A 15,864-nucleotide genomic window follows, 5' to 3' on the forward strand; every position below is an offset into this window, starting at 1 on the left:
GGGGTAAGTGGTTAAGGAACTGACCATACAGCCATCTAGTAGTCTGATTGCTGCCTGCAGTCTTGACTGGGACTATTATTATGTACACCAATGATACAACTGAGCTTCAACGCTAACTGTCTGAAGACTGTCCATTTACAGCTGCTACACAGAGAACTTCAGCTACTGCTAATGTTTACATATGACAGTAGGCAGCAAAGTGAAAACAATGGGGCTGATTTACTAAGACTGGAGAGTGCAAAATCTGGTGCAGCTTTGCATGGTAGAGAATCAGCTTTTAACATCCGCTTGTTCAATTAAGCTTTGACAAAAAAAAAAGTTAGTTGATTGGTTTACTTGCAGAGCTTCACTAGAATTTGCATTCACCAGTTTTAGTAAATCAAGTTCAATGCTATTTTGTACACCTTGATAAATTGCATAGATCTATTAGCAAACAATTTCAGATTGTATCTTTGTACATTTCTAGATCCAGTGATGGCCTTTTTGATATAATAGCTGAGCAGACACATGGCTCATCTTTATTTTTTTAGGCTTTCCAGCATCAGGTATGAGCTGAGCTCAACTCAGGACAGATCCTGAATTCTGTAACCCTTCATTCCAGAGCTATATCCATATAACAATATCGAACTTCCATGCTTTGAATTGGTTTGCACCAGTCGTTCTTAAAAAGACCTTTTCGTGGCTTTTCACTCCTGTAGAGTGGACCATTAAATTATATCCACTATGCCGTTTTTTTTTCTAAGTTATCGTTTGTGCATTTACAAGATCAAAATATGCTCCTCGATGTGACAGAAGTTGTTGATGTGTTCCATGTTCAATTATCTTCCCATTCTTCATGACGACAATAAGATCAGCATTCTGGACTGTAGACAGTCTGTGGGCGATCATAATGCAGGTCCTTCCTATCCTGGCTACATCAAGAGCTTGTTGTACAACCTGAATAAGATAGAAGTTATGTGTAAGTAATACATAGTAAAAGCTTTCAACCGTTCGAGACATAAAAATGAGACCCATTTAAAAAACAAAGATAACCCCACCCTATTTCCTGCCTTTTCGTGGTACCTCTTATATTACCAAACAGTAGAAATACATACTTGATAAACAGCAAATGCTCACTTCACTGAGTGATGTGTTTGATAATTGACAACTGACAGATACAATACAACAACATCAGAAATATAAAATGTATGACATAACTACACTGAAGAAAAACACAAAGGCTAATAGAGGATCTTGTGAATAGCATCCAGAAAAATGTATAATTAAAAATGAATAATTGTGTAGTTAAGGTTAGAATATAGATTGGTACCTCCTGGCCAATGAACATGGCATGCCTGGGGGCATACATGTACCAGTAAGCTAGACTTTCTTGGCTTATAGGAATAGGGACTGCTTGAGGCGATGCTACACTAAGCTATATTCCCTAACCACTAATGCAGAATCAGCCATTACAGTACACAGTTTTTGATACAAATGATTGGTGTTTGTGTTACAAAAGAGACAATGGGGCTTCATTCACAAAGTGGTATCTACTGCTTTAGGATCCGTGGTAAAATACCTCTTAGCGCATATCAAGTTTTTTTTTTGCAATTAGTGAAAAAGCAATACTAAAATACCGCATTTATTTATTTTTGAAGTGAAATAGTATTTTAGTATTGAAAGCTAGTGGTATGTTAATATCGGTGGTAGCCAGCATCCTTAACAACCAGTAAACAGCTAGTTGTTAAGGAGTGGGCGGTCACCTCTTCCTTTACAACCAGTAAATAGCTGGATGTTAAGTAACAGGCAGCCACCGCGTCCTTAACAACCATGATTCATCTGCTGTCAGCGGGGTTCCCCGCTGACAGCAGAATGTAAAGAACAGAAGTGATGGCATTAAAATTGTCCCCAATCCATACCAGGCCATTTGGGTCTGGTGTGGATTTTGAGGGGAACTCCACGACAAAATAAAAAAAAGAAAATGGCGTGGGGGCCCCCAAAGTCCATGTCAGACCCTTATCTAGGCATGCAGCCGGCTGACCAGGAAATGGGGGGGGAAATAATCGAGCGCTCCCCCTCCTGAACCATACCAGGCCATATGCCCTTAACATAGGGCGTCTTCCCCACAACCCTGGCCCGGTGGTTGTGAGGGTGTGGGATGGTTACTTACCAGAATCTTGGAGCTCACTTTAACAAGGTGGCCCCCAGATACCGCCCCCCCCACTCATTCACCAGAAAAAGAGAGTGTGCAAAGAAAAAAAACAAGAAACACAAAGACCATTTTTGACTGCGCATAGCAGGAACAGCTGCTGGAGGAGAGGATTATGCTTTCTCCTTCCTCCAGCAACCGTCTAAAATGGGAGGAAGAGATTAAGGCAAGTTGACACCACAAACACCTCCTTTCCAGGAAGGGGAGAAAGAAGACGTGGAGAAGGTGGGCGGGACCTACTTTTGCACGATGCCCGTGGTGTCACCGCTACTGGGCCCAGTGCCACTGGGGACGCACAAGATTTAAGGAGGGAGCTGCTGGGGGCCCTCTTAACAGATGGGGGACACACATTCAGGCAGCAGTAATACGGTAAGGAATGTCCCTTTTTTTTTTCTTTTTAGTGCTCTTCCAGACTTGCAACACTGATTAATCCCTCTGAAAAGTGACTCTTGGTAGATCACTTTGCAGAGGGTAGTATAGCAGTGGCTGACAGTTGTTCAGGAGGTACTGCAGCCTCCTGAACACCTGTTTTTTTTGTATCTTTTTTTCTAATTGCCAAATTAGCAATATTACGTTATGGGATTGTGCAGCAACTGTGAGCCAAGCGTCCGGCTCATTGTTGTGACGTGGCTCCAGTAAGCTCAATATGTGAGTTTAATAGGTAATACTGTATGTAAAACTCTGTCCCCTGAGTTAAAAATGCTACAGCTGCGTGTCTCAGCCTCAGCATGTATACAGTAATATTATGTTACAGTTCGGGTTGGCAGCTCAGCTGCCTGTTTTTACCATTCTCCAGCCTGCTCAAAAGAACCAAGTGGAGCTAAAGGGTGAATTCTTACCTGTCCAATGGTCCCTCGCTGGCATCAGCATCTTCTTATATGCCTGTCTTTAACTATATCCATTAAAGTGCAGCACATCATTCAAATCCCCCCATATAGGAAACAGTGAAATTTCAAGACTGGAATACAAAAGTACTCCAAGTCTGAGAAAGAAATGTTTGTTGAAAACCAGAAATAACTGAGCTCCCTAAGGCCCAATTCATATAAGAATTGCACAGGGACACAGTCTGCTTTCCCCTGCAGTGCAATTTGGCAGCCCAATCACTTTACCCATTCCAACAACAGTCTAACATGTCTTCCAACCGTCCCGGGTTCGCCGGAACCGTACCAAGATTTGATTTAAATCCTGGCGTCCTGCGAGTCCAGGCTAAATAATCCTGAAGCTCACTGCTCGGCTCCACTAACCCTTCAAACATGGGCATGCTAGCGCTGGCAGCCCTACCCCCAGGGCACTGCTATGGCACCCCCAACCCCCGGCTATTCCAGCACTTGGCTAAAATGGTGCGAGCACCAGTGGGGATTTTTTTCAGCTTGCGGCGGCACTGCACATTTCTCCCTGCAGCTCCCTGTCAGTGCTCAGTGCTGATGACTCTGCCTCCCTCCATAGCACTCCGTGGCCCAGAGGCAGACTGACTAATCAGGTGCTGCCCTGCACCCCGCAACCATGAACTCAGTGCGTAGCCACCCCACAACCCTGCACTCAGTATGTAGCGCACCCTGCAACTCTGCAATCTGTGCATTACTCACTCCTGACCTCTGCCACCTCCACCATATACATAGGCAGGGCAAAGGGGGTGGGGTCAGGGGCGAAGCCAAAGGGGTGGCAAAATGAGGTTTCTCCTAAGGTGTCAAAATTCCTTGCACCAGCCTTGCCTACCCCGCCTCTCTTGCCCCACGTGCTCAACCCCTCAGTGGCAGTGGCATTTTGTACACTGGCTGCTGTAAATACACCCACTGCAAAAGCTGCCTCCTCCCTGGCTCTGACAACTACATATACTCAGGGCAGCAGGAGGAGCCGGGGAGGAGTGACACCACTGTGCATGAACCCGCTCTGATCTGAGGTCTGTACAAGAGGGGAGAAACAGTGACTGGGAAGGGGAGAAGTCAGCGAAGGGGAGAAAACAGTGACTGGGAAGGGGAGAAGTCAGTGAAGGGGAGAAAACAGTGACTGGGAAGGGGAGAAGTCAGGGAAGGGGAGAAAACAGTGACTGGAAGGGGGGAAACCAGTGACTGGGAAGGGGAGAAGTCTTTGAATAGGAAGGGGAGAAAACAGGGATCAAGAATTAGAGAAGACAGTCATTGGGAAGGGGAGAACATAGTTTCTCCCGAAAGAAGACATCCATTACCTACAGACACTAGCAAAAACTGAGGACTCACAGAGTGGGGTATGGTTATGGAGGAGGCACTTCAGGGGGGCATGTCCTCAAAGGCTTGCCAGTGTCCAATTACCTGAAGATACAAGCCATACAAGCCAAGATGCATGGTGTATGAATAAGTTGAATGTGTCCTGTACTGTATGCTTAAGATAGTTTAATTACATTTTGTCAGTAAAGTACTATCATTTAAAAAAAGAAGATTGCCAAGTTTTATTCTCACCTTTTCACTTTCGTTGTCCAGTGCAGAGGTGGCTTCATCAAGCAGTAATAGTTTTGGAGCTCGTATAAGTGCCCGGGCTATGGCAATTCTTTGCTTCTGACCTCCCGACAGCTGAGTTCCCTTGCCACCAACTGGTGTGTTATATTTCTGGAGACAGTATAAGAATTGTGTATTAGGAATTTGTTTTATGGCTACAGTGTGGTATATTTATTCTCCTACAATAAAATGACACATAGATTTGAGATGTCTTTCAGAGGTTAGGAAAGAATTTTTTCCCCACCACTTCCACAAACATGGACATCAGGCTATTAGTAGTAGGCTTTCCAACCCAATACAAAACAATCTAGCCCATCAATAGTATATCTCCTAGATTCAGGTCTACAGTCACACAGATGATTGCTAGGGCATCAGGGATGGACATACTGCATGTTGTAATGCACAGAGACACACAAAACTTGATGGAAAGCCAAGTGGACAGCGCAGAGGAAGGTTCTCTTCTCCACTACTGACTTTCTATTTACTATAACAGAAGCACAATCCTCTAAAAGAATGCTTACTTTGTCTAGGCCAGTGCTTTCCAAAGTGAGCGGTACTGCCCCTTGGAGGGGTGCAGGAATGATCTGGAGGGAGGCAGTGCTAGCCTTGGGTGGTGACTAAATAGGGGTGGTGGTGAAAGTATAAAGAAGGAAGAGATAAAAAAAATGAAAAATAAAGGTTTGTACATGTTTTGTCTGTTGTGAGTAAAAATTGCAGTGATTACTTTATTTTCCAAATGACCACTGATCGGTTATAACTTGCATCTTGTGTGTTTAAGTTCACTGACAGCCGACAGCAGAATTTTTCTTTAATCCCTTGCAGTGGGGCTGCACTACCATGCACACAAAGTTGACACAAAGGGGTTTAAATGGCTTTTAAATGTAACCATCCTCACCTGTTATCTGTTTGCTTGTAATTAGTGTGTGTGTATAAAAGGTCAATGAGTTTCTGGACTCCTGACAGACCCTTGCATCTTTCATCCAGTGCTGCACTGACTTTTCTGGATTCTGAGTCATGGGGAATTCAAAAGAATTGTCAAAGGATCTGCGGGAAAAGGTAGTTGAACTGTATAAAACAGGAAAGGGATATAAAAAGATAGAAGGAATTGAGAATGCCAATCAGCAGTGTTCAAACTCTAATCAAGAAGTGGAAAATAAGAGATTCTGTTGAAACCAAACGACAGTCAGGTTGACCAACTACAATTTCAGCCACAACTGCCAGGAAAACTGTTCAGGATGCAAAGAAAAACCTACAAATAACTTCAGATGAAATACAGGACTCTCTGAAAACATGTGGTGTGGCTGTTTCAAGATGCATAATAAGGAGGCACTTGAAGAAAGATGGGCTGCATGGTCGAGTCACCAGAAGAAAGCCAATTACTATGCAAATGACACAATGTATCCCGCTTACAATATGCCAAACAGCACTGTTCTGTTCCCACATGAAGGCGAATGAAGGTATAACTGATAATAGCTGTGAGACTTCCTACCTTCGTATCCAAGCAGTGGGGAAGACCGGACAGGCAGATGCTCGGGTTAGATGGATCCAGACTTAGACATGAGGATGAAATCAATGTGGGTTTATTCAATCCAGCCAAAGCAATAAACGGTGATACAATGATGTTCTGTAGTAGTGGTATCAATTCTGTCTTGTTGGTATCTATCCTGAGGCTAACTGCTGGTCAAAAACTGATGCCTTCTCAAGCCCAAAAAATGTGCAGTGTCTAGTCACACAGCCAGGTGATAAGGCCAGCCCTGCTTGAGTCCACGCCCCCGATGGAAAAAACTTTACTAACAAAAAACAGAGGTGTGCGGCATGCAAATTCTGGCCAGATGATGGCAGCAGTACAAAAGATGCATGAAAACAACATGGTGAAAGAAAGCTTGATAATGCAATGTACAAATAACTATGAGGAGAACAGCACAAGCACAGAGACAAGCCTCAAATGTTCTGGCACAAAGTCATTTGGAGTGATGAGACCTAAGATGAAAGGTACACCATTCCTACTGTGAATCCAGGTGGATCGCTGATGTTTTGGGGATGTGTGAGCTACAACGGCACAGGAAATTTGGTCAAAATTGATGACAAGATGAATGCAGTATGTTATCAAAAAATACTGGAGGAACATTTGCATTCATCAGCCAGGAAGCTGTGCATGGGACGTACTTGAACATTCCAACATGACATCGATCCAAAACACAAGGCCAGGTCGACCTTTCATTGGTTACAGCAGAATAAAGGGAAGGTTCTGGAGTGGCCATCTGAGGCCTCGTACACACGACCGAGTTTCTCGGCAAAAGGAGATATTTTTTGCCGAGGAAACCGGTCGTGTGTACATTTTCCTCGAGGAAACTGTCGAGAAACTCGACGAGCCAAAAAGAGAGCATGTTCTCTATTTCCTTGACAGGAATGGAGAAAATTGGCTTGTCGAGTTTCTCGACGGCTTCACAAGGAACTCGACGAGCAAAACGATGTGTTTCGCCCATCGAGTTCCTCGGTCGTGTGTACGAGGCTTCAGTCTCCTGACCTTAATATCATTGAGCCTCTCTGGGGAGATCTCAAACGTGCAGTTCATGCAAGACAGCCCAAGAATTTACAGGTACTGGAGGCTTTTTGCCAAGAGGAATGGGCAGCTTTACCATCTGAGAAGATAAAGAGCTGTCATTGATGTTAAAGGGAGCAATACACGGTATTAGGAACTGGGGTATGTAAACTTTTGATTAGGGTAATTTGGGTAGTTTCTGTTGCCATTGTGATTTAAGAAGAGTAAACACAGTTGATTGATAATAAATGGTTTCAGCCAAACACTAACCATGAGTAAAAGAAAAGGTTTTTGTGTTATCATTCATATTCTCTGAAAAATGACCAAGAAATCATAAATTCTGCCATGTAAACTTATGAGCACAACTGTTTGTCATGAGCTTCAGCCCAACATTGCTGATGGTGTCATAGATAGTCATGTCTGTGTTTCTAGTGACACTAGTGTGAGGATGGAACAAATAGGAAAGTGATTGATGGGATGTTCTAGGAAACATGCATGGAGAGCAATATACGGTACTTTACAATCCGACCAGGGACTATTTCTTGACAGTGCATTTGTATATGTTGCATATCATTAAGGAGTGAGTTTGTGCACGAGGCCCTTTGCAACCTATGTAGGCTATGGGCAGGCACTGCTTTAAAATCCAGACTGCCATTTACATTTGAAGCACAGAGTTTTACATTCCTGACTTACTTGAATAAAATAAAGATTTCATAACTATTATCACAATTCTGATCACGAATATTTACCTCTGGTAGCTGTTCTATGAATGAGTGAATATTGGCTGTTTTGGCGGCCTCCTGTATTTCCTCCATGGAGACCACCCGAGAGTTGTCCCCATAAGCGATGTTCTCAGCAATGCTGCAGTCAAACAGCACAGGTTCTTGAGACACAATGCCTATTTGAGATCGGAGCCATTGTACATTTAATTTTTTCGCATCAACATTATCAAAAATCTAGAAAATGTAAAGGAAAATTGTATGCTATTAAAACTATTGATTAATATTGATTAATTGTTAAAAATTACATTAATTAGGCTGATAAAAGTTAATAATCAACTATATAGTGTACTAATTAAGTTTAAACAGCTGTTGGGATCAATTTTTAAAGCAGAACTATACTCCCCTTCAGTGATGTGGTGTCCATGAGCACCCCTAGGAAGTTCAGAATTTTCCTTAAAGAGGACTTTCCATAAAAGAAAAGACTACATAGGCCCCCTCCCTCCAACTAAAATAGCTGCATTAATGCTGTAAAAATAAAACACCTGTGGGAAAGTTATAAAATATGTTTACCTTACCATGGCTTCTCACTATAGAGGGTGACATCACAATCCTTCTGATAAGATCCTGGGATTTTGTGCGCTATAGGCTTAAGCTGGGGTAAGACGGGGGTATTTTTAACTTGCTTTCATCTAGGCATTATGGGCTAAATCTATCGGGTAAAAAAAGTATATTTTCAAACTTATTTTTCATGGATGTTTTATTTTTGAAGCAATAAAAAATAAGGGAGGGGGCACCAGGTGAAAAGCTTTGCTTTAATTAGTTTTCTTTTGTAATCTACTGCATGCACTAGAACACACTGCTCCATAAGGGTCAGTAGGAGAATAGGCTCTGAAGACTATGCTGTATAACTACTGTTCACTAATAAAATTCAACTTCCATGGCCATGAGCAACTTCTTTGTATAAGCATTAGTGTGTGTTCCAGAATCACAAGCAGGTGAGTTTCAGTTACGCCATATTAACAAAAGGTAGTGGCATTGACTGATGCAGTACAGCTATGCAACAATGGAAGATCGCAAGGTCTTAGCAGATTGGAATAGAGCAGGGGTGCCCAACCTTTTGAAGAGCGAGGGCCACTTAAGCAACTTAGTAACCAGTCGAGGGCCACAATGAGCGGAGCGAGCGGATGACAGGTCACAGCTACTCTATAGCCCCTCGATCCACCCAGATGAAAGGGGAAAAATTCCCTGTTTTTCGGATTGGAAGTAGGCAGGCGTAGACAGACATCTGTCGCACTATAGAGGTGAATTGAGGGTCCCATTTGGTTGGGCTGATTGTGTGAAAAGGGCCTAAAATTGCTTTCACATTGATGTGCTACGGTTTACCCACACCACAGGTGCAGCGTAGTGCACCTGTGTCTATCCTGCGGGTAAGCTGAACTTTGCCATAGACTCCACCTCTGGCAAAAGCTGACGTTGTAGAGGAAGCATCAGTTTATGGGGCTCTGCTCCGCAGCCGCTTTCTTCCTCTACCACCGTCCACCAGCTTTATTCACAACACTGATGCTGTGGTATGGCTGGTTGCAACCTGCAATCTGGGCTTGCCAACCCACCATTCCAGAGCAGGAGGTCGCGGGCCACATCAGAGGGCTCCGCGGGCCACTGGTTGGCTACCCCTGGAAAAGAGAGTGCCTTTAAGTATTAAGGTGAAACTTTACCATTAGAGACATGCTTTGGATTAGGCTTATTAAGTGGCACTTTGGAATTTCATCTTGTTTTCAGTACCCAAAACTACCAATGTTGGAATCTGGAAACTGAAGACTAATATAACAAGATTTAATTTCTTATTTTTTTTACCACCTGTAGACCGGTCCACAGTGTTCCCCAGGCACAGCTGCCCAGACTGGGCTGTGACAGTTTACGCAGCCACTCGCACACAGCCATCCTGGCTGCAGCTGTGATCATCTCTTCATCCTTGGCAGTGAATCTGCAGTATGGCATTACAGGGAGGGGAAGAGATCTGCCTGGAAACTGTGGCTGGCTGCTCTTGCAGCCATGGCTGGAGGGGAGACCACCACCCAGGATACAGACACACTGTGTGAATGGCTGCAGTGCAGCCCGGGAAAGTAAGAGATTGCCCAGGGAACTGTAAAATATAAAGAGAAAAACTCAGCTATGGTATACAGCATTGCTCAAAATTTCAAGTCCTGAGCTACTAGCCAGGCCTCAAGGCGTACTCGCCACCAGTTGCCCCGCCCAACCCCTACCATGTCCCACCCCCTAATCCCACCCCTAGACACGCCCTCATAAATTATCTCATGAAATGACACTTAAATGTCTTATGCAGAATTGAGTTATAAAAATAAATATTAACTACAGCTTTATCCGTGCCCAAAAATGCAGCCTGCCCATGTCTACCAATGCAGCACGTGTCCCCAGTGCAGCAAAATGTCCCCAATGCAGCAAAATGTCCCCACATTGCAGCCAAATGTCCCCACATTGCAGCCAGATGTCCCCATATTGCAGCCAAATGTCCCCACCATGCAGCCAAATGTCCCCACCATGCAGCCAGATGTCCCCACATTGCAGCCAAATGTCCCCACATTGCAGCCAGAGTCCCCACATTGCAGCCAGATGTCCCCACATTGCAGCCAAATGTCCACACATTGCAGCCAAATGTCCCCACATTGCAGCCAAATGTCCCCACATTGCAGCCAGATGTCCCCACATTGCAGCCAGATGTCCCCACATTGCAGCCAAATGTCCCCACATTACAGCCAAATGTGGGGAGGGGGGCAAAATTGGGGGCATAGGTATAATGGATTGGGGAGATGATTTTAAAGTCAAAGGGGTAGATTCATGTAGGAGATACGACGGCGTATCTCCAGATACGCCATCGTATCTCTGAGTCTGCGGCGTCGTATCTATGCGCCTGATTCATAGAATCAGTTACGCATAGATTTGACTAAGATCCGACCAGCGTAAGCCATCGTATCTTAGTTGCAATTTTACGCTGGCCGCTAGGTGGCGCTTCCGTATATTTACGCGTCGAATTTGCAAATTAGGTAGATACGCCGTTTGCCCGGAGCATTTTTTTACGTCGTTTACGTTAGGCATTTTCCAGCGTATAGTTACCCCTGCTATATGAGGCGTATCCTGTGTTAAGTATGGACGTCGTTCCCGCGTCGAGTTTTGAAAATTTTACGCCGTTTGCGTAAGTCGTTCGCGAATAGGGCTGGACGTAATTTATGTTCACGTCGAAAGCAATGACAATTTGCGGCGGAATTTCGAGCATGCGCACTGGGATTTTTTCACGAACGGCGCATGCGCCGTTCGTAAAATATGTCAAGTACGCGGGGTCACAGTAAATTTATATAAAACACGCCCACACCATCCACATTTGAATTACGCGGGCTTACGCCGGACAACATACGTTACGCCGCCGTAACATAGGGCGCAAGTTCTTTCTGAATACAGAACTTGCGCCCTAAATTACGGCGGCGTAACGTATCTGAGATACGTTACGCCAGGCAGGGAGATACACCAATGTATCTGAATCCGGCCCTAAATCTGCAATTAACCCCCAATCCAGCACATGGTCCTTCAATCCCCCTCCCAGCAAACTCCCAGTGCCTCCAGAACACACATCACACATCTGTCTTAACATACCGTTTTACTGCGGGCACGGTGCACTCCTTGGATGTGTGGGAGCCTGGGAGGTGGAGAGGGGTGGTCCGAGGCGAAAAGGGGTGGTCCCGGGCGGCGTCTGGTATAGTAGTGGCGTGCTGCCTGTGACTGTGAGACTAGTGTAAGAGGCAGGGAGGGGCGGATCCGGGCGGCAGTTCTAGGTACATTTCAACTGTACTACTGGCCTATGGGAGGTGGATAGGGGCGGTCCCGGGCGGCGCGCGCTCGTATCCAATCTGCTGCTAGCCTGTTCTAGCCTGTGAAGGGACGGCGCGGCAGCTTAGTTGAGTTACTGACCGCAATGTGTGTGTCTGAGCGGCACTCGCACTGCACATAAATCTCCTCACCAAATGCGAGGAGGCAAGCACAAATTTTGAGCCCTGGTATACAGTATGGTATATGAGATACACCACAATGCTTTTCTATATAAGTGAATTAGTTGTGTCAGGTCTAGGTGTAGAACATGAAAGGGCCAAAAGGAAAGTCAGAATTTCTAGAATACAAATCTAAACCTGCCAGACAGGTGTGTTTCTAGAGAAACAGCTAGAGAAAGTTGTGTATTATTTGCAATTTGGTAGTTTGATTTTCTGTTATTTTTTAATCTCTGTTATTTGTTCTATGCTGTATTTTAATTGTATGGATGGTTTATTAAAGTGTAGTTTTAATTTGTTGTATTTAGTGGTAATAGCTGCTATTGGGAATTTGTTGTGTCCTTGTGTCTTGTTCTGTTGATTGTAATGTCTTTGTGGAGTGTGGCATGTGTTGCAATAATTTCCCTTTGAGATTAATAAAATATTCTGAATCTGAATTTCAGAAAACAATAGTAGTCACAAGTCTCACCACTGCTCCCTGAAGGGGATCATAGAACCTCTGTAGGAGCTGAATAGAAGTACTTTTCCCACATCCACTGCTACCCACAAATGCCACAGTTTTTCCATTGGATATTTTGATCGACAATTCTTGGAGCACTGGAACATCTGGACGTGATGGATAATTAAAGGTGACCATATTGAATTCTACGTTTCCTTGCCATTTTTCCTATTGGTAACAAAAAAATTAATTGTAAGACAATGTTCTGTAGAACAGTCATAAATGTTTATTATTTTTCCTTTTTCAGCTACATAGCTTACCAGTCTTCGCCCTTGTTCACTATAGCTGTCAATGGCTGGCTGAATACTGAACAATGCAAACAGATGGGAAGCTGCTGACTTGGCATTAGCATAGTCAGGGGTAAATGATATGGACTGTCCTATGGTTTCTGCACCATGCGCCAAGAGAGAAAATACACTGTAAAAAAGGATTAGTATGCATTGTTAAATTTAAGGGAATAATGGACAGAACAGTAAAGGATATACCTTAAAATGAAAGTTGACCAGTAATGGATCAGGTTCTGAATCTTGATGGTATATAGTGGAAACCTTGCTCCAAGCAATACTCTTGTTTCTTACAAAGTTCAGTTAGAACCTTTGGCAACTGTTAAATACAACCTGTGGTAGCTTTCACCCTACTTAGTATCTATTTAATCAGTGTCAGACAGAGCAGGCAGTAAGGGGAAATTTCCCTGAACTAAATTTGGAAACAATTACCCTCATGTTCTGTCCATTGATATTATCTCTATTTTAAAATTTTTGGTATAAATATTATTGGTATGTGAAATATCTGTTTTGATCTTCGTCGGTCACAGCAATTAAAATCATGTGGCACATTACTAGAGGCCATGTTATTTCTTACCCACTACTAACACTTGCTAAATACAGTACCTTTGCATTGACTCAATTTCCCTAAACTGTGGCCAGGATATGGATTCAAGTATTAACATATTCTAAACATGCAGTAAATGTGCTTTAAAACAAGGCCTCGCTAGGTGCAGTGCTGTGAAGCAATTCATCTTCAAATTTACCAGCAGAAGCACTAACATTGTCTAAGAGCAGTTCATTTCACTCAGAATTGTCAAACATTCCCATAGACACACTCCGAAACCTTGTGGACAGTCTATTCAGAAGTGTTATAGCTGCTAAAGGTGGGCCAACTCAATATTGAACCCTACGGACTAAAACTGGGATGCCATTAAAGTTTGTGTGTGTGTGTGTGTGTGTAAAGGCAGATGTACTTATACTTTTGGTAATATAGTGTATCTGTGATATAGGAAACAGGAAGCAACGTCCCTTCTGGGTTTCCAGACGTTAATGGTGCCATTTTGAAATTAGTTAAGCACCTGAACACATCAGTCTTCGTGTGAGCAGATACTTTAAGGGTAGAGGAGACATCTGAGGTCTAATGCCGCTTACCAACGATCGGAATTTCCGATGGAAAAAGTCAGATGGACTCTTTCCATCGGAAATTCCGACCGTGTGTATGCCCCATCAGAAAGATTCCATCAGAATTCCGATGAATTCCATTGGAGTTTAAATATAGAACATGTTCTATTTTACTCCGATGGAATTCCGTCGGGATTCTGATGTGCTTTTGGGCGGACAAAAGCCAGATCGTGTGTACACGGCATAATATACCCCAGATCTCTCCATAAAGATTACCTGTCGCCGCCTATTGTTGTTACAAGGGATGTTTACATTCCTTTTAACAGCAATTAAAGTGATCAAAAATTGTAAAAAATAAATAAAGTGCCCCCCGTCCCCCAGTGCTTGTGCAAAAAGGCAATCGCACCACACATGTGAGGCATTGCCATGAACATCAGAGCGAGATACCTCCTCTGTAACTCTAAACTGGTAACCTGTAAAGGCTTTTAAAACACTGCCTATAGTGACATAGTTTGTCACCATTCCACGAGCGTGCGCAATTTTAAAGAGTGACATGTCGAGTATCTATTAACTCAGCATAATAGCATCTTTTATATTTTATCAAAACTTTGGTTACAATATTGTGTTTGTGTGTATTAAAATTCATTAAAGTAAATTTTTTACAAAATATTTGTGTTCGAAAAACCACGGCACAAATACTGCATGACATAAAATAATAAGGACTTCTGCTTAAATATATATATATATATATATATATATATATATATATATATATATATATATATATATATATATATATATATATATATATATATATATATAAAATGTTTGGGGTTTTAAGTAATTTTTTAAGCAAAAAATACAGATTTTCTTAAAAAAGTGTCAGAAAAAAGACAAGTCAAGTGGTTAACAAGCCAAACAAACATACTGATCTGGCACATAAATTCTAAATGAACTGATACACTTTCACATGCATCTTTTACAAGTTGTACTGCCTCTGTTTATGCAAGGACTTACTGTACATTGTTTACATTCATGCAGATAAAATGTAGCATAGAAAAAAAATTATAGTTGAAATTAAAAAACACAACATACTTACAGAAATACTTCTTCTGAATTCATCCTACCAGCTTCAATCAAATATGCTCCAAAGCGGTAACATACTGCGTAGGTGAAATATATGAATGACTGACTGAATGCAAAACAGATGCCATACACTTGAGCTTTACGCTGAGCGTTCCTAAAATATCAGTTGAAAAAGTTACCATAAAAATTTGATTGGAAAAAACAAAAAAAGGAATTAAAAATCAGTCACCTTTTTCAAGGAAATGTCAAATTGCTTTAATAGTCACATATCTGGAATACCAAGTATTCAGTAGCATAGTGGGTTTGCAAAAAGTCTGCTGCAATTGATCGCGCATTGCGCAGTGGATGTTCATCAAATCTGCTTACCTGGGGGTTTCTTCTTTTTGTGAAGTTTCTAATATAAAGAAACACTTTAGGAACAAGAGGATTGTCCCCGGTCAGAATGTAAATCTGCGACTCTCTTGAAATTTGAACAGCAGAAGAAATTTATAAAGAGCATAGACTGCAACCATGCACGAAAGTAAAGAACCACTGGATGAAAAGAGGCAAATGACAACAACATGATGACTTTACCTCCCGTTTATAAAGAGCTCACTAATTATTTCAAAATCTGCAGTCATGGGGTGGCACAGGAAACGTGACCTGCCAATGAGGCACTTCAAGAATGAGGAGATGTATTTTAGATGGTAAAATGCTCACTGTAATACTTACAATTATATAATAATTATAAAAATCTGACCTGTAGGGCTTTTGTAGGCTTTCGGAGTACATCTCTTCAAAGGTTCTCTCTCTAGTCAGTGACACAACAGTTCGGATGTTATCCACTGCTTCTGTTGCAATCTGAATATTCAATCAAAAATAGTTTAAATTGTTGAAGCTATTGGCTAATTAGGTTGTATTGTTTTATTAGAAA

General features: G+C 42.6%; 1 protein-coding gene across 4 annotated transcripts in view; it reads right to left on the reverse strand.

Annotated features, from left to right (window-relative positions):
* Nucleotides 1-521: 521 nt before the first annotated feature.
* The window catches only part of LOC120940141 (ATP-binding cassette sub-family B member 5-like), a 125,544-nt gene continuing 110,201 nt past the window's right edge, over nucleotides 522-15,864 (reverse strand). For all 4 annotated transcript variants that reach the window (XM_040352809.1, XM_040352811.1, XM_040352810.1 and 1 more), the window contains 7 exons: nucleotides 15,691-15,791; nucleotides 14,965-15,105; nucleotides 12,738-12,894; nucleotides 12,448-12,645; nucleotides 7,951-8,157; nucleotides 4,624-4,770; nucleotides 522-936 (listed from right to left, as the gene is read on the reverse strand). In XM_040352809.1, the coding sequence (XP_040208743.1) occupies nucleotides 739-936; nucleotides 4,624-4,770; nucleotides 7,951-8,157; nucleotides 12,448-12,645; nucleotides 12,738-12,894; nucleotides 14,965-15,105; nucleotides 15,691-15,791 (1,149 nt within the window). In that variant the 3' untranslated portion in view covers nucleotides 522-738. The remainder of the gene's footprint in view (nucleotides 937-4,623; nucleotides 4,771-7,950; nucleotides 8,158-12,447; nucleotides 12,646-12,737; nucleotides 12,895-14,964; nucleotides 15,106-15,690; nucleotides 15,792-15,864) is intronic.

This window comes from Rana temporaria, chromosome 5 (assembly GCF_905171775.1).
Source record: "Rana temporaria chromosome 5, aRanTem1.1, whole genome shotgun sequence".
NCBI lineage: Eukaryota > Metazoa > Chordata > Amphibia > Anura > Ranidae > Rana > Rana temporaria.